The following is a 25,506-nucleotide window of genomic DNA, read 5'->3' on the forward strand; positions in this document are numbered from 1 at the left end:
CCGGAAGGGGACACCCCACCCCCCTCCCCGGCCGCGCCCCGCCCCGCTGTGCTCCCCCCTGAGCGGCGCACTAGGGTCAGGCTGAAGGTTGAAGAGACACACCCACTACCAAGAGGCTTGAAAAAAATTTAATGAGCTACTAACACTGAACAACGAGGACTAGTCTAAAAACTGTTCCCACAATCCTACTTAAAATATTTACAATTGTGTTAACTGTATATACATTGTAGTCTTTGTCCTTTATAGTCTATTTATAGATGAGTTCCTTAGGAATTATACCCTTGTATCTGGAAGATGAACAGCACAGTATTAGTGTAGTTGCCATTAATAGAAAATAGTATATACACGACGTGAGTTGCTAATAGCCACTGGGCACTGATAACCAGAAATCTGAGGCTATGCCTATGCAACTCAATGCAAAAAGCACGTGAAGCTGAGGAACCTCTCCGCCTTAGAAACAGTCCATGTGCAGCGCTGTGGTTTACTACACTGTGCAATTCACCCTATTTGAAAATAAACCTAGCCCTCCATGCAGCAGTACTGGAGAGTGTAATTACAGAGGCAGCCACTGACATTGGTCGGCATCTCCAGACAAAAAATGCCATTCACTGGAATTCTGCTGCTCTGCTGAAGGGATACAAACCCATACAAAGCAGCAATCCCCCTGTGAAGAACGATTAATCGAGTAAAGCTTAATTTTATGACATTCTGAGATTATACAAGAGAACAGCAGCTCTTGGAAAGGACTCATGGTTCAAGGGAGAGAAAAAGCATTCAACAAATGAGCGATCATGGATTCTAACAACATAAGGTGTCCAGAGTTCTAAATCCAGTTACAGCAGAAGGAGATGCAGTTCAGGCATTCTTTTATTGGGTATGCCTTTACTTCTTATTTTTTCTGAAGCAAAGCTTCTCATCTGTATAGAAGTGGGGCAGTATTACCTTTTCTACTGAATACCCTTCTGCCACTTCACTTCCCGCTTCTGGAAAGAAACCAGCTAGTTCCCTTAAAAAACATTTCTGCCAAAGAAAATGCAAGGTCAGCCAACTAAGCTAAAAAAAAACACTATGCTGGACAGGAAAGTCATAGATGAACAGAGGCAAATGGATAAACCTGAGAATGCAAGTGAAAAATTACCAGGCGAGTACTTTGTGTCAAACCAATCTGGTACTTACTCAATGGTTTTACAGGATGAATAGAGAAAAAGCTAATTAATCTGATTTACTAGAAAATATTAAGCTTATAGATGATACAGTGTCTGCATAATTTTAGAAAAATCACTGATTTCATGGTTTATTTTACAATAATTGGATTAGTCTACAAGTTAAGGCAAACATACTAATGTATTTGCTTTTCCTTTTAAATCATAGTTATAAAGGTTACACAAAGTTCTTCAAAACTTCTAAGAAATGTTCACAATTGAAAAAAAGATTAAGTTTCTTGATATCAGTACATGGAAAAAACTAAGACAGTGTATACAATGCATTATAGTAACAATATTCAAATATCTAATGGTAATAGTTAAGCCATTTGAACAATGTACTTCAAATGGTGAACTTCAGAAATGACTTACAAAGGTAAATTGATTGGCAGCTGTATCGTAGTATTCGTAACGAACATAATTATATTGGCTAGTTTCACAAAAACAGAGCATTTGGTTTCTGAACAATGAAAGCATATAATGATTAAATAAACATGAATATGTATGAATAACAAGTAAGCTGTTGCTTTGTATAGTCTTGAGCTACTTTCAGGTCTTTGTTTTAACTCTTGAAAGGAAGAGCTCACTTATGTGCACTTTGTCAAATGATTTCTCCAGGGAACCGTAAATGCCTATTTAAAGTCATGAAAACAAAATCCAGGAGGGCAGCCCTTGTTAGCGGGAGGATGGAGCATAGCTTATGTGTCACCATTTAACACTGCCAGGCAGCTCTGCAGCAGCTGTAAGTTACCCTGTAAAAATACAGAAAAATATGACATTTCCTCTTACATTCATAGTAAGAAAAATTGTTTTATTTTAAAATAGCAACAACATTCATCATTAAGGGAAACCAGATACATATTAAGAATATGTTAAGACATTTGAGGAAAAGATTTTTGTTGACTTTAAGAATGCTGTGTCATAGAACTAAACTTGAAATTCAAAAATAAGCACTACTACCCTTTCCATGTTTTTTTTCCAAAGTTTCTTACAAAAGATCTAGTTTGGCCATATAACTTATTCTATGCAGAGCAGTCTCAGCAAAGAAGTTCAAAGTTGTAAAGTTTTCATTCTTTACACACTGTTGCCATTACTCTGTCACTGCAGTATTATTCCCAAAACAGAAGCATTCATACATGCAAAGAACGCTGAATTCATCAGTAAGTGTTAACCAGTGCTTTGCACTCGGTATGTTCTCCCTGTAGCAGCCATTTCAGCTTGTAGCTCTTTTCAAGGATGAGCATTGTGTAAAAGAGTTCTCCCCACAAAATATATGCTTAGCTGCATGATTTACCCAAGAAAGTTTCAAAGCTGAGGCTACAGAAAGCATCATCAGAACATTAACTAACCTTTATCTCTGCATGCAAGTTCTGCCCTTCTTTCCAAACACAGAGATTTTGTAAGTCAGAATGCTTTAAAATATGATTTAAAAACTGACTCTACCATGTTGATTTTCAGATTTCTAATTGAATTTACAGAACTAGCAGTTAAAAAGCTACCACTGCCAAATATGCACAAGTGAACTACAGGTAAACCAAGAGACACTTCTCAGAAAAAAAAATATATATATCAGTATTCACATTGTTTTATGCAATCATTTATACTCCGATCACTTTACACCACCATCTGTTCACTCTTAAATTGCTGTACTAGATTTGTTCCCCAATCTGAAACCTCTCTGTAAGAAATAATATTAGATTATTAGCAGTAAAGAGTAATTCCTATCAGATTCAGGCAAAATGCTAAAGACAAAACACTCTGAATGCCCAGTTGTAAACATGGGAGAAACTGCTTCCTTTAAAAAAAAAAAAATCCTCCAAAACCCAACCTGTAAATGTGACTCCAAACAAAGAAAGCCTGTAATTAAACAGTATCAGTAGCTGTAATTTGCACATCCTTGATAAACTGACCACACGACTACTGAATAATTTGTAATTCTTACTTTTTCCACATTTGAACGCCTATCAAGTGACCAGTGGTAGCTATGCAAAAGGGCACTCGTTTCTCTGCCTGAAAAGGTCAGAAATCATAGCTCTCTCCTCTAATAAGGTTTTTAAAATCCAGATTAAGCAATTGATTAAGTAATTACGTTAAAACAGAAGACTCCTACTTGGGTCTACTGAACCCTTTTCAGACTTATTCGGAAGACAGATATTTCAGTTAAGGATTCAGTAGCTTTTTGTTCTTTTGTGTCTATAAGAGCAGGGGACAGTCACAAGCTGCCTCACTTGGCCTGAATTCTGCAATATGAACAAGCTCAATATACAGGAGATATATGGGGACCGGGTGGTCCATCTTTGTAGCAGAGAGAATTCATAAATCTAAGGGCTCTACTACTCTAACAGTTGATTATTAGCTAGTAACAAAGTCATTTTCAGCCTGAAGTACTTCTGTACTGCATGTCTGTTACCTACAGCAAAAGTGTGACAAGTAGTCTTTTGCCCATCTCTTTACAGTTCAGCAGCAGCAAGAAATAATTTGCAGTTCACAGGCCATTATGTAGCACAAAAAGGTTCTCAGTCATTTCCAGTCTCAGTCTGACAGCCTACTGACATTTTAAAAATAGGCACACCATTCGTTTTCATTAAGTTTACAAAGTTCACAACAACCACCTTATTTAAATTATAATAAATGAAGAACAACAGAGGCTGAGCACCATTACTTTTTCTAGGTGCAACATTTTACATACTTGACTTACACCAGCATAGCTCAAAAAAGTCCTCCAATTTCAGATTCAGAAGAGTATTTCTTGACAATTCAGAATCCCAAGCATTAGGAATTACACTGTGGTGACAGAAGCAGGGAATAAAGAACTTCTGACAAAGCATTTAACCAAATCCCTTAGTTTTGGATTTTGCCAACTTCCTTCTTCTGCCAATTCCAAACAGACATCTGTTGTCAGTAAGGCAACTTGCCATAAAGGCAAGACAGTATATATTAATATTTGTGGGGAAATATTTGTTTTTGCACGGAGGTGGTTTAGTTAAAATCCCTGTCATAACACAAAGTGTAGCCAAGGCTCTAAATGTTTTAAGTTTATGAAGTATATGAACCTTAGAAGTTTCACCAAATTTCAGACTATCAGTCCTCCCTTCTCAAACATGAAGCCCAACACAGAATGCCTCAAAATCAAATGGTAAAATACTGAGTAGGTTTAAAAACAGCTTTTGCACAACATGCCTGAACACATATAAGGTCATACATAAGCGACAGTTCTTGAAATCATGAAGAAACATAGAACAGGCCTAAAATACTAATCATTAAAAAAACTTCATTCAACATTCCCTTGCTCCACTGTTAAAAAGTCTGATCTGCTAATAAAGTATACCTACACTTTATGCTATGCATCTGCAGAATAAAATTTTCTGTTTGCATTTAGTTTAAAGGCAAAAAAACCATTCGAAAAGTATACACGCAGAACTGAGCTGACTTTAGTTTCTGACTTCATACAGGTCTTGTATGATCTCATGCTTAAGTCTGTCCTACATATCAAGTCCCCAGCATCTGGATAACACAAGAAAACAGTTTCTGTCTCACAAAAAAAAAAAAATGGTGAGATGAGTTTTTAGAAACTGGCAGGTACTGAAGCTAAAGCAATAAATATTACAGAGTTCACAAAACATAAAACCACAGCCAACACTGTCTTCAAGGGGATGAGTTCTCCGAAGACAATTCACAGCTGTCCCTCAGATATACTTTGCCTATATTCTTCTTATTATTTAAGAAAGTTGTAGAAAGTTTACCTTTCTGGAGGATGCTTACCATCAAACTCCCCTCCCCAGATGTAGGAGCATGTATCACACAAAACTAACGCAGGCATTTTGGTTATTCAAGCATTTAATGCTTAAAACCAGTTGAAATAAATGCCAAAAAAGGACCATAATTACCTTAGCATGCTTTAATTCCAGTTCTGCTAGTTCCACTAAATTTTTTCTGAATGCTGCAACTCTTCTTGTCTTGAAGTCTATCAGTTCTATATAAAATAAGATTGGATTCATTAATAGTATTATTGCTAGTACCCTCAACTGTTAACTGACTTTTCTTCAAGAAGAAAGCAGTTAAGCATGTCCCATCTAGAGGAATAATTAGCCAGATTTACAGGGTCAAACAATTCCTTTAACTGGTAAGGACAGAAGAGTGTATTGTTTAAGCCTCGTACAAATCTGTCCCAAATGAGTCAGATGACTACTTAACCACAACAATCTTAGCCTAAAAATGAGTACAGTTCCAGGAAAGAGGCCAACACGTAAATAATACTGCTTTCCTTTACAGTTACTGTAACTCTGCATCTTCAGTAAAATCTCATTTAATAACCTCTCCTTTTTTTAATATCATTGTTGCAACAGACTACTTAAAACCAAAAGGGGAATTTAAACAGCACTCAAAACAATCAGGCTTGCCTTTACTGCTAGCAACTGTCCTTTCATATCCTTGTCTATGCATATAAGAGAGGGGTAAAAAATAATCCACACCTAGACTTTGCTCTGCCAAGCAGCTATGACATTGATACTATTGACTAATGAAGTTATCACAGCCAAAGGAAAATACCATTAGAACTGCCCAAAATAAATAAATACTACGTAAAAGATAACAGCTTTGCTTAGGAAACACAGGAGAAAAACTTGTTCTCATTAATAGTATCTTAAAATCCATTAATTTTTAAGTAGTAACATAGGATCAAAAACTACCCAAATACCTTGTTTTGCCGATTCAGATATTTTCTCAAATTTCTGACAGCATATCTGCTGAGTAGTTTCAGCTTGCAGCACATCTTTGTTTTTCGCTCTTGCTTTATCCAATGCCTTATTAGCGTTTTCATAATCCACTAGTGACCTAGATCTTCTATACAGGAGATCCTATAAAGGCCATACAGAGTTTACACTAATACACTCAAACACTTTAGCATATACAGAGTAATAAAAAAAATCAGATTAAAATTAACCTTTCTTCCTGTATATCTGTTACAACTAAATTATTTTCATTCACTGTATTTCATCCTACAAGTCACAGGAACATCCTTTCTGGATCAGACATGCAATTTAATACTGTTTGGTCTGCATCCTGTCTGACAGAAGCTAGCACCAGATGGCTTAGATGATACTGCAAAAAGTCTAAGAGAAGGCAATCATGGGAAATTTAACAGCTTTTTAGATTAGAAACTATGTTTGGATTATGGATCAGAAATACAAGCAGGGCTTAAGAAATAGCAGTATTCTTGTTTTGTGCAACAGTTACTGCTGTGATCTAAATACAGGCACTTTCCGTCAAATGATTCCATATTCTACTACTTAATCATCTTATATCAAGTCACAATGAGTCTCTGTAGGTACAGATTATCCAGTCTGCCCACGTTTTTGTATCAGCACTCGCAGAGAACCTGGAGTATTTCCCTTCAATATTAAAACAAAGAAAGCAAATCTGCTTGCAATCTACAGCTTGAAAAATTTATCAAGTGCTCTTCTACTGTTTTTAATTATACTGCACGTTTTAGCCTTGACAAGTGGTTCATACAGCCCAAACAACTGCACTGCTATTCCTTATATAAAATAGAGATAAAATTTGCACAGTTGAAGGAAAAATAGCAGGTTGGAGGTGGTATTATTTCAACCTCTCCATTTAAGAAAAAAAAAAAAACCAGTGTAGTTCTCCCCCCCCAGTCCACCAAACACAAAACATAAGTTTACCTTAGCAGCTTGAGATTCCCTTAAGTAGTATTTCAGAAGATCAGAAAGTTTAAGATCTTCATCAGCAGATACCCGGGCCTCTATTTTCTGGAAAAAACAGTAAGTAAAAACATTGATTTAAAAGCCTAGATATCAGACATACATTTGTATGATGTAAATACAATATGAACTATGCAACAGTGCGAGACAAATTGTCTTCTTCAAAAGTTAAGATCATGCATTTGTGATACAATACTTAAATGTGCATCGTGAGAAATGGCATTAGTCTCTTCTACTAAAATGTGACAACTGGCTTACTATTTCAAGCAAAAAGGCTTTCTTTCAAATTCCCATTATTCTTATTATACACTAGAAAAAAATACGGAAGAGAAACAAAAACTTATCTGGTATAAAGAGTTGCACAAGAAGTGTAGTTTTCAAGATCAAATGAAAACAATTTTTAAGGCACCTTAGCAGAGTAGCTGTGTAACTGTACCGCGTTAAATGGTTCAAAATACTACGCTGTAAAATAATTTGCATTTCAAATTATTGTATTTAAAACAGACATCTCTGTGAATTTAGAGTGTGTAAATGCATTTTTAAAATCTTAATTTTAAATAAAAAATTCTAAAAGGCAACATTTGAGGTCAAAGCAAGTAATTTCAGAATTTCTATTTCCTTTAAAGTACCTACTTATGTGGATACAACTGTTTCTGTTTAGGAAAGGAACACACTTTTCATTCAAAAAATTTCCTAATTTGCGACATGCATCTGTAGAAACAGATCTTAGCTTCAGAAACAAGCAACATGACTTTTTATTTTAATTAAGGATCACATTTCCTTTTTTTCCTTAAGAAGTTTTGTGATAACCAATGCCAAGTATGAAAAGCAGTCTAAGCATTTCAGAGGCAGAGCAGCTTTACTAGCTTATTATGCAGAAGACAGGAAGACTGCCAGGAATTTAGTGGACCAAGTACTCTTAAAGATCAATCGTTTTACAGATGACTGAAAGTTTATGCTTTTTAATTCCCTAATGCACATTGCTTACATATTCAATATCGCAGTATCCATAAAACATCCCTGGGCTAATACCTAATTGACACAAGATATCCCAGTGCTTTAAAGAGAGATACAAAGAACATATCTGCAAAGGTTTCAAGATACATACCCTTGTTTTATCAAATAATTCTGATACCTTCAGAAAGAATCTGTAGGAAGGAAAGAGCTTGTATTACAATATTAACTTGAACAGTCTAACCAGCTTTTTATAATTCAAAATACAGTCTTTTATGGCAATGAAGACTGTAAATGCACTGCTTATAATCGTCATTTACAGAATCCAAAGAACATTAAGAGTTTCAAACTGTAGTATTTCAAACATTTGGGAATTGTACAACTTCAGAAAAGGTAAGAGAGTAGGTAAGAGTAAGAAAGGTAAGAGAGTAGGTAATGTAGGGATGGACTTTACTAAAGAATAATTGAACAGATCCTCAGAGATTCTTTAGCTTCTATAAATTAAACCTGAAATACCACCCATCCTGGTTAACAGTCCTGCACAGCGACTAGCTGTCCTTTGTTCAAATTTGAATGGACTTTTCTCTAAACAGTAAACATGATGCATGCCCTACTTGGAATTCAGAAAGCTTGAAAAGCACGGCACATCTTCATCACAGGAGATGATACACACGTTTGGTAGAACAGCAGGCTGAATTATAGTCATTTCATCCAACAGACTACATCAAATCTCAGTATTATATACAAAGTAATTGTTTATAATCATTAATCTGTAAGCTATCACAACATTTGGAAGTATATAATCATAAATCAGGTAAATTGACAAAAAATAAGTGATCTTTCATATACACTTACCTATTCTAACACTAGTAAACGTTCACAAGCATTAACTAACATCTTCAGCTAGTTAATTTTTACTTTCAGATACATCAAACAATTCACATTCAAGCAAATTACTGAAAGACAAATATCCATGCACTGAAGCCTCCTGCTATTTTCAAAGCTTTTGGAATTTCTATTCCTTTACTTTCCTGAAGGCCAGAACAGCAAGTTGCCAGAACAGCAAGGTTATTTATTAAGATGCTGTTACAGGAACATCCAAAAAATCTGTACGCTCAGACCTGCGATACGCCCTTGTTGCACACACTGAAGCACTTAAAAAAGTGAGAGTTGAGGCTTTGCCTATTCTATGAGGGCTTTTCCCCTCAGTATCACTGTCTACAAACTGCAGAAAACAATAGCATTTTTCCCAGGAAATGATTAAAGCAATAATATTAAAGCAGTCTCATGTTACAGAACAGAAATGCCAGTGAAGAAAATCTCTTAATGGGATACATCTGCAATAAATTCTGTTCTTGTCACGAGAGTGCTACCAAACTCAGCAGGTCACCATTAAGACTGCTACTTAGCAAATTCCCCCGTAAGCTATTAACAAAATCTTACTTGCATATATCTGTGGAGTCCTGCGTTCCTAATGCATATAATGAAGAACCAATTCTATTATAGTCATCCGCCACATCTAGGAAAAAAGCAAGCACTAGTTTTACTATTTAATTCCTCTGCTTTCTGGAAATCAAGTTCCTTTATCTCTTGAAGAGTGCTCTGGGTTTTTTTGGTTGTTTTTTTTTTTTTTCTTTCCCTACAAGGAGCATGCTTTAGTACAAAAACAGAAATAAAATTTAATTCATGTCATGTATTATGAAGGACAACTTCACGCAACAAACATGGCTCTCTCACCAAACCAAAGACTGTAATTTATCTAGGGATATTCAGTACAACTAGCACCTGCTGAGTAAATTTATTGTACAACATTGTTTGGTTTTATCTTTTAGAAAATTCATAGATTCAATGGCTGAAGTTCAAATTTAAATCTGAAGTCTAGAGCTATTTAAAGAAAAATGAAAACTCCAAGTGCTTTAGAGTATTTACACTGAATACAAACTCTGAACTACCAAAATACAGTGCTATATGCACACCATCTTTTCTCACATATGTTTAATTTTCAGGAAACCTTTACGCATCAACAAGTGGTTACTACTTGAAGTGGCACCAGAGTTAAAGCATTTTAAACAATAAAATTAGAATCAAAGTTTGTGAAGAAGGCTGCCTAATCTGACTAGCGAGATATTGCTACATGGTAATCAAAAACCGAATCCTTCTTTTTTGCTTCTTCAGAAGCAATTCTCATCAAGCTTTGACTTTTGTTCAAAAGATTGAGTGGGTCACCATCTGTCCAATTCACTTCTCCATACAACCCTAGGTCATTAGTGTAGCTGGTTACAGTGAAGAAGGGTATAAGGTAATCATTAACATTGACTACATCTCACACTTAACCATCAAATACATTTTCTGCTGGAACTAGGAAGTCAGTAGCTCTGTAAGAACAGAAGTTCTCTGTAGATCATGAGTATATTATCAATAAATTACAGATTGCCCATTTCCAAAATAAGCTTCCCAGGTTATAACTGTACTCTTCTAGTCAGAATTTCAAAAGCTGCCATTTGCTCCATTCCTGTTTGATAAAAGTTGCCAGTAAACACTGCATAGGATTTGAGTTTGAGAAACTGAAATCAAGAGCAACAGAAGTCAAGCTTTTCCTAGTTTCTCAAACCACAGTTATATGTCCCTAAACCAAAGGTTTCCTATTTTCTCAAACAGGCATAATGCAATTGAGAACATTATCTAGAGCTTCAAGAAACGGCATTAGCTAGCATTCAGCTTTGGGAGAGGAATCAACAACTAAACAGAGAATCTCACCTCAGCAACAAAAGGGGTCTTGCGAACCAAGCTACTGAATACAAATTCCAATCCCCACTCTAGAATGCAGAAAAATGGAAACCAGACCTCCCAGTCTATAACTAACAGCCCAAACAGGAGTTTGCTACTCAGTAAGTCAAAGCAATACCTAGTGTGCTAAGAAATTGCACTCTGACAAACATGAGCTTAACTAACAGAGAGCAACTTCATTAGGAGTAAAATCACAAGTAATGCTCTATTACCCATTTTAAATTGTAAAGACTTAGTCTTAAAAAAAAAAAAAGTAAATGAAGTTTTGTTTCTCTCCAAAGGGACTGAAGATATCTTCAGCATTGAAACATGCTGTTCGCACTCCATCCAGTCTATAATAGCAAAAGTTAAATACTGAAAATAATATTAACTTCGTTTTTCACTACCAGAAGACTACACTTTGAGAAATTGGCCTTTTCTTGTAAAAAAGTTAAAAAAAAAAATTGTTCCTTACAAATCATTCCTGTACATTCTAGTACTGCTCTCCTTCTGAAAAAAAAAGAACTCACTTTTATGTGATCTTGTCATTTTGTCAGATTTGGCAGAGGCATCTTTGACTCGGTTGTGGTATTCTACAAGGAATGTCCTTTCATGTTCAAAGAAATCATCCACATCCTGAAAGAAAAGAAAGACAATTAAAAAAAACCCTCAGATTTCACTCATTCTGTATAGTGCAAATTAGACAGAGAAAATTTGCATATATTGCTGTTGCTGTGACATGAAATGAAATCTTTTATCTAAAACATCATTTATGTAAACTGTTTTCCTCCTTACTTATGTTGTATTACAAATTTTAACAAGCATTTCAAAGGTCTAAGTAACTAAAACTGAAGCGAAGGAAATCAGTTCACTACTACCTATCGCTTTGTTGATAGGAATACAGGATAAATGTCAAGTACTTAATCAAAGACACTAACCCAGAAAAAGGTAGGATGGTGTAGTAAAATACTCAGTTGTGCAAATGCTATGGTCACAATACAGACAATGCAAACTTACAGCACTGACCCTTATGACAGACTTCTTTCAAGTTCATAAGCGTAGGTAAATTTAAAATTGTTATTGTATTACCATTCAATACATGTGGCTTAAACTAAAACTCTAAAGTAGCACAGGTAGTCAATAACATCTGATGGACTACAACACAGTCTTCTAACAACATGCTTTTTGAGTAACCACTGCTGGTTACTGGAACTTTGTATTTTTTTTTTCCATGCCATAATTAATCCATGGTTATATCCTCTGTCCAGCAAATTTGAAATTCAAGTTTCTATGACTAGGAACTTCAGCTCCATTAATTTGCTTGCAAACGGGAAATTAATACCAGAAAGAAGACCAAGAACCAGCTTCTGCAGAATTTTAGTTATAAAACCATTCTTTCAACTTTAGGAAAAGTTTAAAGAGAAAGACAATCTTAATACATTTTTAATCTTGATACATTAAGTAGCAACTACCTTTACTCCTGAAACAATGACACCATCTGCAGATTTAACCATGTTTTTAAAGAAGTCTTCCAGTTTCTCCTTCTTATTTTTCCCACGAACACTCAACTGAAAAAACAAATTGATATATCAAGTTATTTCATTTACTGGAGGCAACAGAAATTTGTTTTTTTATTTTCCCTTTTCAATACAGAATGACATACCAGAACTTGCTGCTTCTAAACCAGTTTTCCTGCTCTCTACTTACCCAATATCTGCATCAATGGAAACAGAGCACCATGCACCCAGAATAACAGACTACTCTTATTTACTACTGTCCTTTATACCTACAATATTCTTACATTAAATAAAATAAAATTCAGCAATATTCTAGCAGATATAGACGATATCAAATTAATCACATATACATGTCAGTTATCAATAACAGAGGATTTATCATGCATAGTATAACTCAAGTTAAACTTTTATTACCAGGTTTTGCTCTCCTAAGTGTAGAATGACAGGTCTTTCACTTTGAGAACCTACAGAAGCATTTATCCCTCACTGCACTGAAGATAATGTTGGTTTCAGCCTGCTCACACTTCTGTCCATCTAAGTTTGTCCAGTTTAAGAAAATTGAGATCCTTAAAAAGCTGACATTTCTAAGTCAAGCAACAAGAGGATTCTCTGTAACATACTTTGAAGGTAAGTACGTACTCAGTCAAACCAGTATTTGTCATGATTTCTACTTCAACATTCAATGCTGATTTTTGCAATTTAAAGAAAAGCAACTAAAATACATTGGCAGAATGAGCAACCACCAACTCTAACACCAAACAGTTACTATGAATCCAGACAGATTCCTTTCAATCAACTCAAGATCAGATAGCAACTCAGTATATAACATGTGGATAGCCACAGAAGCTAAGCATTCAGAAAAAAAATAAATAAAGTTTCACCTCCATGATTTAAAAAAAAAAAAAAAGAGGGGGAGGAGGAGCTTTCTTTATCATAGCACTTCAGGAGAAATCCTCTGGTTTTGTAAGCAACAGAATTTAAATCATTGTTCTAAATCCTAAAAAAATTATGTTCTGTTTTTTGTTACACCAACTCCACACCCCACTCCGAGTTTCAGTCAAGGAATAGGCAATTGTAACACCATGTGAATTCACCACCAAAAGCTGATCTTTTTTAATCCCGAACATATTAGATTTCCATTAATATTTTTGATTCTGACGCTAGAGTATTTGGTTCCCCTGGCAGCAGCAGAATGAACTCCTACAGACCTAAATGAATCTGTAACTTAAAACACAAATATGTCCAGTATGAAGGAACTGACGCAACTTGCCCCACGAAGTAATGCTTTCTTAATCAATTTTCCACACTACCACAAAAGTACATCTTGATTTCTCTTGCCAGCAATTTAGTTTTCAATACTCACATCCTGATTATATTCCAAGAAGACATGGAAATTTAAATCCTTTCTCAAAATAGGATGTGCTGCCACACGACACAAGAATACTTCATGCATTGCAACTGTCTTCTTGAATATTGCCAAATATTCCCTGAAAACAAGAAACAAGACAGACTAAGAATTTAACTTGAAGCAATGAAGTTTGAGATAAGCCCACTGAGAAGCTTTAAGAGATCCTCAGTAAGGACACAAAATTTAAGCTGACATAGTAGAGGTTACCATTCTGATATTTTAATACATATATACACACATATAAAAACAAATAGTATAAAGTTAATACAAGAGGGAAATTTGAAGCTCTAACATATTACCGATAGACTTTTAAAGAAGACTCAAGTACAATCTAATTTTTAAGACTAACTAACACAGATGGGTTTGCTGTAAGTGTAATTTCAATTGTGTCCTTTCACTGCCTTCACAAAAGTCAAGAAATTGAGATACTAGTTAGTAGGTAGCAGACGCGCAATTTCCTTCCTCCCCATCTCCATCCCCTTGCCTATTTGCACCCTCCTTCCTCACTTAAACATCCATATCATTTGGTTAGTTCTTTATATAGCAGCCTCTTATTCCATGATAAAGTACTTAGCCTTTTTAGGCTGAAGCTTACATGGATGTCTTGCTTCATAGTGGTTCTAAAAGTGAAATTAAGTGCTGCCTTTGTAAGTACAACCAAAACAATCACATTTAAACATTACAGTTGTATAGTTGCTCAGATCAACCAACTGAACTTTAAAGGAAATATTCCTTTGTGATTTAATTAAGAGGATGGCACTCTTATCAGTACAAGTTTTCTATAGTTCTTTTTGCTCTGCAAATTCAATCAGTATGATGTAACTTCTCTACAAACAAGAAAGGGGCTCTTTCCCCCACTCTGAGGTCAAACAGTGAAATGATAACACTTTTGCTTCCACTATGTGCGAGGAGGTTAAGATTTACATACCAGCAAACCAGCACGGCCAGTGTTGGGAGGTGTTTGATCTCAGTGAGAGTAGTAGTCATTCAGTGAAGACAAAAAAGGAGGATGCAGAGGATGGAGGTGGCAGTAGAAGAAACCCAAAGTTTTCTGTGTTATCCAACCCCTAACCAGACCACAAGAGAATCATGATCAGGGCCGCTGGAAAACCAGATTCCTTAAAATGTAGTGTTTTACTAATTTCCAGTTCTCTGTTTATGAAGTGTATATCTACTCTGCTATAAATTATGTTGTACGCAACACTAACACAGAGTTGTAAGATATTTGCTCACAGCTGCTGGCGTTTGGAGAGAAAACATCAATTCTTAGAGTTCTATGTACTTCTCTTGCCAATTCAGAGCCTCTAACAGAAGCAGTGTAAATATACACTTGAAAACTGAAATCAATGACAGGAAAAAAGATCAAAGAAGTGAGTGCATGACAAGGAAAGTGGAAGGAGCCAGGAGAAACTTTACTGTGTTACTCAACATCGAACAAGAAGACTTAGTTCAAATGTTTCAATGCATACTAAATTCATAGTATGTGAAGATACTGTTTTCAGGAATTATATTCTCCTTGTGCAAAAAAAAAAAAATCAAGAAAAAAAGATTTTCTAGTAATCACTGTATTTCCTAAGGAACAGCAGGTTGGCATCTATGTTTACAATACCAACCACATGCAAAAATCTCTAGTTCAATCACTATATGCATAAAACTTACTTGTTATGTTTATAAAATGGGGAACAGCAGAAATAAAAAGACATGGGCTACCTCCTCCCTTTGCAAGCGTTCTGTGAAGAAAAGGATCTAACTAGGTGGTTGCTTTTCTTTTCCTTATAAAAGAATTTTCAAGAACAAGCTGACTTTCTTCCTGTTTCAGAAGACTATCCATGAAATAGTCATAATTCCTAAGCAATGATTTCTACGATTTTCCTAATGGCTCTGATCATGATCACTAAGACAACCTTGGTTACGTAGCAACTTGATTCTCAAGCTTTTATCTCACAGAGAACCACTGCAGTGAAATCAGAAACATGGGACAGCAAACAGCACTAAAATTTGAAGGGGAAAAAAAAAGGTAGTAATCAAGTCTACATACGCCTCCAGTTCTTGTTTCATCTTGGTGAACTCTTCTTTAGTCATTGATCCTTCTCCTTCCCCAAGCTTCTGCAATTTCTCCCTTGAGGCATCAAAGTCAGGCCTGGGTGGCGCTGGTGGAATCTAGAAACAAATAATTGTTTTTAATTTGTTCAACTTCTCAGTCAAACAATATCTATTCAGTAAAGGAACAGAAGTTTGCCTGCAGCTTTTCAATATATGGCTCTCTCCTTTGCCATTCATTAATGCATTTACGGATAAATTCTCTCATGAATGCGTGAGATATTTGGAATTAGTGTGCCAGTTTTCACCAAAAGTTCTTGAAGATCACTCAAGAGCTAACTAAATAGCTTCAGTAGTTTAATTACAACAGAATTCAAGCAATACCAAGCTTTCCCAATGCAAGGAATTAAAACTCAAAATTGTTATTTTATAATTAGTTTTGGTTTAGCTTATTTGGTATGGACTGTCCCTTGTTGAAAGAAAGAATTTACAATTAGTTTCACACCATTTATAACTCTCAAAATTATTAAATCAAAAAATCCCACATTCTGTATTGTTTGCAGGAACTAGTTCTTTCTTGCAGCACTGCTGACATTAAAGATATATCTGTTGAAATAACACATAACAAACAAGTCCCTAGGTTATTATCACAATAGTACTGAAAGAGAAAACATCGCAGACAGACTGATCGTGAACTGTTATGAATAAAGAGAAACAGAACAAATAAAGATAAAATGTGCTCAAATTTAAGTTCACTGATATCCGTCCATTGCATGACTGCACTACAGAAGAAGTAAAATCCAGAATTTACTCAGACAGCTTTTGAAAACTAGTTACCAGAAATCAAAGCCCAGTCACTCCCAATAGCTCTTCTTACTAAAAAAGACTAGCTCAAGGACGGTATGATACATCACACATTATCGTAACTGTAGCCATGAGTCAATTAGAAGTATACACTTCCCTAGTGAATCAGTAGACCCTCTCACCCAAACACAAAGCAAATACCTCACTTTCACACCAAGACAGTAAGTGTTCCTATCTGTAATTAAAGTATGAACAGCAGCATCCACTCTTAATAGGCATCCCATCATAAGGTGATTATTATGAGGGAATCTCTTCCTCAGATGCATGAAATAAACGACAAAACATTAAGTTGTTAACTTACATATTAATGTTCTCTGTATTTCTAGATGGTTTTTGGTGCAGGTTTTTTTTTTTTAAAATTGTTTTTATGGTAAAACGATTCTGATCTTCAAAATGGAAACTGAAAAAGCCTTATGACTAGTGCGCACTTACTGCACTCCGCCATTCCAGATAAATCAAAAGCAACATGCAGCTCTCAACTAAGTTAAACATTAGCTTACAAAAACGGTATCACCAAGTTATACAGTCTTCTAAACTTCAATACCGTGGAGTAAAAATATGCTTGGATACAGATTAAGCTACTCACTCCTCAGTATTAAAAGACAATAAGTATGACAGCTATAGTGATTTTCCTCCAAGCTTGCTTCAAACATTAATTTTGTGTAATTGCATAAAATGAAGCAGTAAAGCATCTGATCTCATTTTAGAAGGAACAACACCGGCTGTTTCCATCCGATTTAAAAGCAGCCATACTTCTCATGTCCACAGAAAATAGCACATACAAAACAAAAGAATTGTCAAACTTACAATATAGCCAGCATAGTCCTCATTCTCAACAAAGGAATCATGAAGCCAAATAAACTCTTCATGTTGCCGAACAACAGAAAATTCATTTTGTTTGAAATTTGGTAAGGAACTCTGGAAAGCAAAAAGGACAAAGAGCTATGAAACAACAACAAAAAACAGTTTTTCACTACTACATGAAAAGAATCTTGAAAGAACATCAAAGTATACCCCTGTAAAAAAAAATAATAGTAATTCCAGCATCCAGACAAGTATTTTACCAAAAGTTCATACAGCAATAATTACTCCCATCTCAATGAGTCCATCAGTCAATTGGAATGGTTTGCACAAAGAAACCGTGCAGTCTTCACCCATGAAGATATTCAAAACTCAACTGGACAAACCTTGAGCAACCTGCTCTGCTTCACTCTCATCTGATGGTGGAACTGGGGAGAGGAGAAGGACTAAACAACCTCAAGAGATTTTTTTCAACCTCAACTATTCTAAGATTCCGCACTCAGTAAACCAACAAATTTACAAAAAGAAGTCAATACAAGCTGTAACTAAAAATGACTCTTGAATACAATTCCATTATGTATTTTTAGAATCTGAAACCATGGCTAGCCTAAGTGAAAAAACTACTTTGAAAAATACTGAGGTGTCTCAAAGATTCTGCCCACAAACAGGCTGATTAATAGGCATAGGAATCATTTGATAGCACATCAGTGCAAAAAAAATAAAAATGTTACTTTATTCTACACTTTTTTTTTTAACTTCAATTTTTTGTCATCGTTTCCTTGAGCACTGCTGCTACATGGTCTCTCATCTCCTTTGGAATATATTACACTCTCTTCATAAAAACACTTTAAGCAAACTTTCTTTTTTATAATTAAGAAAACGTTCAATGTACAAACCCAGGCTTTTACCTTTGTATGGACAGTGAACTTCACTTTGTCCCTCTCACTGAGTGCATCTGAGATATCCACTTGCAGAGCAGCATCAGTCTGAAGATCGACATTTATTGCTCTAAGCTAAACAAAGAAAAGAAATCTATTTAGCTTAAATATATATAAGCTAAACATACAAATATATGTTAATTGCATTTCCCTTATACTTCCCTTGAGAAGAGCCCCCATCTAAAGTGATGAAAACCTTTAAAAGGCTGAAAAAAATTATTTAAAAATGCAACATTAAATGATCATTTCCAACAGAGGAAAAAAAGCCCCACAGCTGTCATATTCCTTATTGCACACACGATCATACAGATTTCCTTTCTCGCATTCCCTGTTAGTGTACCATGTTCACTAGCAAGTTAACAAATACACAGAAGTAACTGAGATGGTCAAGACAAAGTACACATACAGACAGCAGCAATTCCAGTAGGCTTTTGTCTTCGTTTCTCTACTCCACCCCTATCATTCCTCTTACGCGTGCTCAACTGACAACCAACATCAGGTAAAGGTAATTAAAAAGTAACTAACAGTCATAAAGGTTCCTTCGAGGAGAAAAGAGGCCCTGTATTTCAAAGAAGGAAGAGCTATTAAGGAGCTGGTTTGCTCACACTGCCTTACACTATTCTTTTGTTTAAGATGCCCCACGATAGACTGAAAATGCTAAACAAAAAACAAACAACAAAAAAAACCAACAACAAATCCCCTGAACTTCACAGAGCTAACTCCTTCTGGCCATACTTTTTTTCTGAAAAAATAAGATACTCATCTCTTGAAAAATAGCATGAGAAACGGCAATAGTGCTAGGAATTCCTGATTTTTTAATTTTATTTTTTCCACAGGACATAAAATCTGAACTCCCATAAAATACTTCAAGTCACAACAAAAAGACAGTGCAACAATCAAATACAGCAAAAGAAGAAAACTATCAGCAATCAGAAGAGGCAATGTCTGGCAGTAACTAGACCAAAGGCTTCACCACTACACAGTGAAACTAACCTCACTTTACTTGCACTGTTGTTCTAGAGCAATCTGTCCCACAACAATTTCATAATCATGATCAACCAACATTCTGAATATTTTTTTTTACAACTACTAAGTCCAGATCTGAAACCTTCTACAATTTCTGCCAGAAATTATTTCAGCGTCATGCTTGTTGATGTTTACTTCTTACTGAAACGGTTTCCTTAGACGATGCATTTATTTCTAGAAATATCACATTCTTCAGTATAAAAGACCTTTTCCATACAAAGCTGCAGACTTTTTCCTGCAAGATTTCTCAGGAATTCATTTTGAAGTCTGTATCCAAGCACAAAAATGCATTATTATCAGCATCGTACAGCACAAAGGCTACAAACAAGCAAATTTTGAAGGGAACTCTGCAACACACTGGAACAGCATCAGGACAGAAGCATCAACCACCACATCTTGTTTCCTACCAGTTACCTTTGGCCTTCTGTACATTTCAGTGCCCAGCTCCCACTCTTCGCCCTGAGCACACCAGCAACCCTGCTCCTTACGCAGAAGCAACCAGACTGCTTGAGTCTACAATGACTGTATTAAACTAAGCTGAACCATACAGCCTGGAGTACCTTGCAAGGCTGGTTCACCAGCACAATCTTTTTCCTCACAGCAAAGCTGGAAGTCATTACATGGTGACACATTCCCACACGTGACAAAGGGATTTTTGTTTTGTTTTCTCCAAGTTTAGAGGTCACTGCCTCACACAAAGATGTGACATTAGCATGCAGTGACCCACTGCAGATCACATCTATGAAGCAGAATCTCCCAGCTCCCACTGTGTGTTCTAAGCTCCTTAACATCTAATTTAGGAAAGAAAAATATAATCTGACATACTAAACTCTGCCTTATGCCACGACACCAAAATTTTCCAGCTTGTAAAAAAGTTTTTAGCAGTTACATTTTTGATGCAGTGCTTGTTCTTCTCCAGCCCCAGAGAACAAGCACAGGAGAATAATCTCAGAAAATAATCTGGATTATCCAATGTTGTTTTTTCTTTTTTTTTATTCCTTCACAGGTCACAACAACTTCTACTAAAACATTTTGTTTTCCTTTCTAAAGAAGTGGTACAATACCAAATTCTCAGATTCAGTAAAACAGCTCTTTATATTTGTCACTAGTGGTTACGCAGCGTCTAGTGCAGCACATCCTATGGAACCATTTCCACTATTTACAACTTTCAAAATGAAATTCTTATCTGCGCTGAGAAAAGGAAGAATAATCTTAACCATGACAACTCCACTCACAGCATACAACTGTAAGGGACTAATGTTTGATGTATCCTGAGTTAAGTATGTAACGATCCTGAAGAGCTTAATCACATGTTAAATTATGCTATGCAGCCTGACTGCCAACAGGGAACGTTTTTATCTGCAATGGTAATGAAGCATTCAATGAAAGGTGTCAAAGACAATCACAAAGTTGAAAGACTCTAAATTTATTCATACGACACAACGGTTCATATTGTATTACTAGGAATTAAAATCACAACATCATCACACAACAAATTTAAGCAATCTCTTCATCACTACTTCAAAAGAAAGCTGCCACCAACGGAGAGCTTCTGAGTCATGAACTGAGTAGAAAACAAAAACAAAATGCTACAAAACTCTCCGAAGTTTGATTTGGACTCAAAAGAAACTACTTTAAATTCTGGAAAGAAATATGGGTGGGACAAGTCCCTCCACCTCCTCTCTCCTCCCTCCCCCTCAATCCAATACATACAGCACAGCACAATCATTTTATGCTTAAATACGACGCTCTACACTGATGCTGAATGTCTTGCAAAACACAAGCTAACTTAATTTAGCTGCTTTGCAGTTTCCTGTGCCATACCAGCGAAGTCCCTTTTCTATTCAAAGTCTAGAAAACGCCAGAAGTCAAACACAGGGATAAACGATGTTACAGTACTAAAAGAGAATGCAAAGCAATTGTAGAGGATTTGTCATCTAAGTACTCGTTTAAGGACAATTAGACTTCACATGATAATTAAAAGAAGCCGGTAGAAACAAGGGAAACAACCAAACCTTACATTCCTAGGCAATGTCATCCTTTAACTACAGTAATTAACTACAACACCCTAAGCTAGAGAGCTTAGGTTAGAGAGAAAGGATCCTTTCTTCAGCGGATTCTTTACGGGCAGATAAATCCTCAAAGAGAAATAAACAATACTTTACAACAGAGGAACTCCAAGTCGCACCGCAGCATCAAGTTTCTAACAGACCTGTTCTAAGGGATAGCACACTTCCCCTAAATGAGTACACAAGAGCATTAGCCAAGTCAGCTGAAGTATATATAGATATGAAATACACAAAACAGTACCAGTAGAGCAATACTGTACCACCTTTTAAAACCCTTACTGTTTACATTAGAGAGATCACACAACAAAACACAACCAGGAATTGACTTACTCTAAGCGGACGCAACAGTATCTAAGTGAGATTTAGAAAAGCAGTTCCTGCAAGTTCATTTTATGAAAACTATTTATAAGCAGTTCCTTCTACAGACCACCCACTGCTACTTCCTCAAAGATGATTCTCAGTACTCTATTTTACAATCACCCGGAAAAGTCTCCATATGGTAAAACGCAATTTTTAAGTGAATTTGTTTTATGTGGCATCAGCCTAAATTCCTGCTTTCCTTTCATCCCATCACATTAAACTTAACACAACTGTAGCTGACCATACTGAAGAGTTAAAGTACAGCTGTTAAAACAATTTCCCAATTCTAGAGAGGAAAGAATACTCACTTCCAAAACTAAAAGCTAATTACTCTAACCAGAAATTGTAATTCACACTTTCAAATAAAGATTCAACCAACCATTTTTTAATCACAAACAGAGGAAGGCAACAAATCAGAACTAGGGAAATGCTCGATGAAAAGCTGTTTATTTTTACTACTGCTAAGAAAAATGTTTGGGTTTTGAAGATAAGAGCACAACAAACCCATTCATGAACAGACTCTGCTAGTGTTGCTTCTGATTAGGTTTTCTGCATCACAATCAGAATAACGCAGATAACAGCTTATGTTTTAACCCCACGGATTTACAGAGCAGTGTGAAGGAAAAAAAAAGAAGTGACTGAAAATAAGAAACCTAAGCAAACTGGAGAACGGAGGACACTGCTTAATTCCTCAGCGTTGGATGCTAGAGGAAGTGAGGGGAAGGGAAAAAAAAAAAAAGAAAAAGAGGACTGAGCTTGGCCAACTGAGATGATGTAAGTTGTCCAACAGCACAAACAAGACTGCTAAGAGATTTCTAATGGCTTTAAAATTATGTTGTGAACTCTGACTACTTGGGGCCTCAAAGGGAAAATTAAAACACAATCAAGAAAGTTTTACACGTTCTATCTACATTCTCAGATAGAAAAAAAAAAAAAAGACAACCTAATCATGCACTTCAGTGCCTATTCCTAAATACCAAGGAAAACACACGTGGAATGCAAGTCCATTATTCAAACATCCTCCAAACTAGGGCTGAAGAACAACTGAAGCACAGAATCCCAGAAAGGCTTGGGTTGGAAGGGATCTCAAAGTCCACCCAGACCCAACCTCTGCCATGGGCAGGGCTGCCTCCCACAAGATCAGGCTGCCCAGGGCCCCATCCAACCTGGCCTTGAACGCTTCCAGGGATGGGGCACCCACAGCTTCTCCAGGTAGCAGTGCCAATGCCTCACCGCCCTCTGAGTGAGAAATTTCCTCCTAACATCTAACCCAAATCTCCCCTTTTTTAGTTTAAAGCATTACCCTTGCCATAACACTATCTGCCTATATATAAGGACATACAGAATAAACTTCATTCCTACCACACACTTACAGTCAAAAATCACAAGGTACTGAAATTATACTTGATGCTTGAGTATGACGTGCATGATACAAGTGTACGTCAATGCAGAGTTGTTCAGATTTGATGTCTTTAGTAATATAGTGTACACAGTTCCTGTACTAACTAGCAGCAACCAAGCCAACCCCTGCCTTCCCGTCCTGCTCTCCTATCTCACCCAGACCTTCACAAGATACCTGATAGGTCAGCCTGACTGAACCACACCGGATTAGCCTATTTGTTGCTTAACTGAGACAGGGAAGTTAAAGATGAATGCAGCAGATATAAAGAGAAGACAAACAGAGGCCAGAAGAGCAGGTTGGAGAAGCGTTTTCTCGGTAAGGAACATCACCATGGCATCCGCTCCCAACAATAGAACTTCTTTTCAATAAGGAGTTTATAAGGCAATGCCAGCCTGCAATGCAAACGTCCCATTGTTATCCGTGGAAACCCCTGGGGCCTAAGGAGAGCAGAGGGTGGCTGCGGCGGTTCCCCACGCGGGGCCGCACACTCCCCAGGGCCGCTGCCCGGCTCCGCGCGGGGGCGGGGAAGCACGGCGAGCGCGGCCCCGGCGGCACGCACGGACCGACCCCGGCTCTCCAACAACAGCCCCCAGCAGCTGCCCCTCGAAACGCGGGGGCCGGGACAAGGACAAGGACAAATCACAGCAAAGCACCCGCACAGCGAAACCCACCCGGGAGCGGCCACCCCCGGGGCCGCGCCAGCATCCCAGGGCCCCGCACAGCCCCAGCCCCAGGCCTCGACCCCCGCGGCGCGGAGGCCAACCCCGTCCCCGGCCCCCAGCGCCACCCCCCGATACTCACACCTCGATCCTCCTCCGAGAGGAAATCTGGGCCGTCGTCAGAGCCTTCCTGCTGGGCGCCAAGAGGAGGCGGCGCGGGCCGAGGACAGGCGCGGGCCGCAGGCGGGCGGGCGGAAGGGAGGGAGGCAGGGTGGGGGAGAGACAAAGCGCACAGGTTAGCGACCGGCCGACCGCGCCCGCCCAGCCCCTACCCCCGCCCCGGCCGCCCGGACACCCACCATCATGGCTGCTCGCCGCGCTCCCGCCGCCGGCCCTCCCCGCCAGGCCGCCCGCAGCCCAGCGGCGGGGCGGGGCTGCGCGCGGGGGCGGGGATTGGAGCCTCTCGCGAGGGAGCGGTGGGTGCGGACGGCTCGCGCCCCGCCGGCCCGGCCCCTTTTCCGCTGCCGTGCGGGTGGTGTCGAGGTGCGGGCGCTCGGCCTGCGGCGGCTATGGGCGTCCGCGGGCTGGGCGTTTGCGGCTTCTCGCCGTCCCGTGGCCTTTCCCCTCTCTGGCTGACGCGTTGCCTCCCGAGCTCCCTTCCACGCGCTGCTTTCTGCGCTCGGTTTGCCGATGGCAGCGTGGCTTTGTTCACGCGTGCAGAATTCAAAAGGACACGCAGAGAGCGAGGGAGCAAAACCTCTGGACGCTGGCAGCGCTGTCTGCCTCGTCCCTGACCTTCATTCACAACCGAAATTTCCACGAGACGGGCTGCCGCAGCATTGTGCCTCTCTGGGAGCGCACGTGAAAATGACGGTGCGAGTATGCCGTGCTAGAAATAAAGTGGTTCGTTATCCCCTTTTGGTATACGGGCAGTTACACGGCTGATATCCGCCTTTCATTCAGATGAAGAAACGCAGCCGCTAAATGCCCCTTTGTTGAATGACTGCGGAACAGCGGAAAGCACCAGCATCGAACAGCGCAGGGAACAAGGCTGTGGAGGGCAGGGCTCCGGGGCCGGGCTGCCTTTGTGGGTGAATCAGCCAGAACAGCAAAGAAACAGCCCCGGGGTGGGGCTTTACGATCGGCATAAACTGATCCAAGCCCGTGCGGTTGCTGAGAGATGGTGGCAAGTATGGACATTAGCAACCCCTGGGCATGCGGGCAGATGAGGGAATTGATCCAGCAGCAAATTAACCCGGCAGCAAGTGGCTGGTTTCCACCCTAGCTGACTCCGCAGTGCAGCCAAGTCCACGCCTGCATGAGCACTAACGGGACGGGACCATCACCTCCAGCAGCACCACGGGGTCAGGCGGTCCTGATCCGATCAGGAAACTACACCTGCAGAAATCCTATTCATGCAGCTGTGGGATAAATGAAGAGAAAGCTTTCTGAGTTCCATGGTGCTTAAAAATGTGCCAGGAATTTGGAAAAAGGAAATTGTCTGTGGGAAATTTTGCTTAGTGTGGCTTTGGAAAAAGGCCTTTTACCATGCTTTCATCATGCTTTTATGATGCTTTTTGGATGTCATTCAGGCTTCTTCAAACAGTTTTAATGTGCTCAGTCAATTTCTGCATTGATACAGGCATGTGCAATGCTACCCAAAGTACCTACTTACAACTCTGGTTGAGAGAATTAAAAACATTCTACAGGAAACTGAGAAACAGTATGTGATCTCTGTTTAAATACAGTCTGGTCATGCTGAAGGGGTAAAGCCAAA

At 38.3% G+C, this 25,506-nt stretch overlaps 1 protein-coding gene across 2 annotated transcripts; it reads right to left on the bottom strand.

Annotated features, from left to right (window-relative positions):
- On the bottom strand, positions 113 to 24,415 carry SNX6 (sorting nexin 6). Of its 2 annotated transcripts, none has more exons than XM_021402291.1 (14): positions 24,089 to 24,415; positions 23,872 to 23,919; positions 18,184 to 18,288; positions 17,282 to 17,392; positions 15,609 to 15,730; positions 13,526 to 13,649; positions 12,118 to 12,213; positions 11,176 to 11,281; positions 9,323 to 9,398; positions 8,034 to 8,073; positions 6,887 to 6,973; positions 5,899 to 6,058; positions 5,090 to 5,175; positions 113 to 1,954 (listed from the first exon to the last, which is right to left on the bottom strand). In XM_021402291.1, exons 1-14 carry the CDS (start codon positions 24,092 to 24,094, stop codon positions 1,901 to 1,903), a joined length of 1,221 nt encoding a protein of 406 aa, XP_021257966.1. In that variant the 5' UTR covers positions 24,095 to 24,415; the 3' UTR covers positions 113 to 1,900. The 2 variants fall into 2 exon arrangements, with proteins under 2 accessions (XP_021257966.1, XP_021257965.1); XM_021402290.1 differs by having other exon boundaries at positions 23,872 to 23,922.

This window comes from Numida meleagris, chromosome 6 (assembly GCF_002078875.1).
Source record: "Numida meleagris isolate 19003 breed g44 Domestic line chromosome 6, NumMel1.0, whole genome shotgun sequence".
NCBI lineage: Eukaryota > Metazoa > Chordata > Aves > Galliformes > Numididae > Numida > Numida meleagris.

What these genes read in the sequence shown, in the direction of transcription:
- SNX6 (XM_021402290.1), bottom strand. An exon ending in AGTTCACTGTCCATACAAAG is followed by an intron (nt 17,393 to 18,183) that starts GTAAAAGCCTGG and finishes TTTGCTTTCCAG; the next exon opens with AGTTCCTTACCAAATTTCAA. An exon ending in GGGAATCTCAAGCTGCTAAG is followed by an intron (nt 6,059 to 6,886) that starts GTAAACTTATGT and finishes TGGCCTTTATAG; the next exon opens with GATCTCCTGTATAGAAGATC.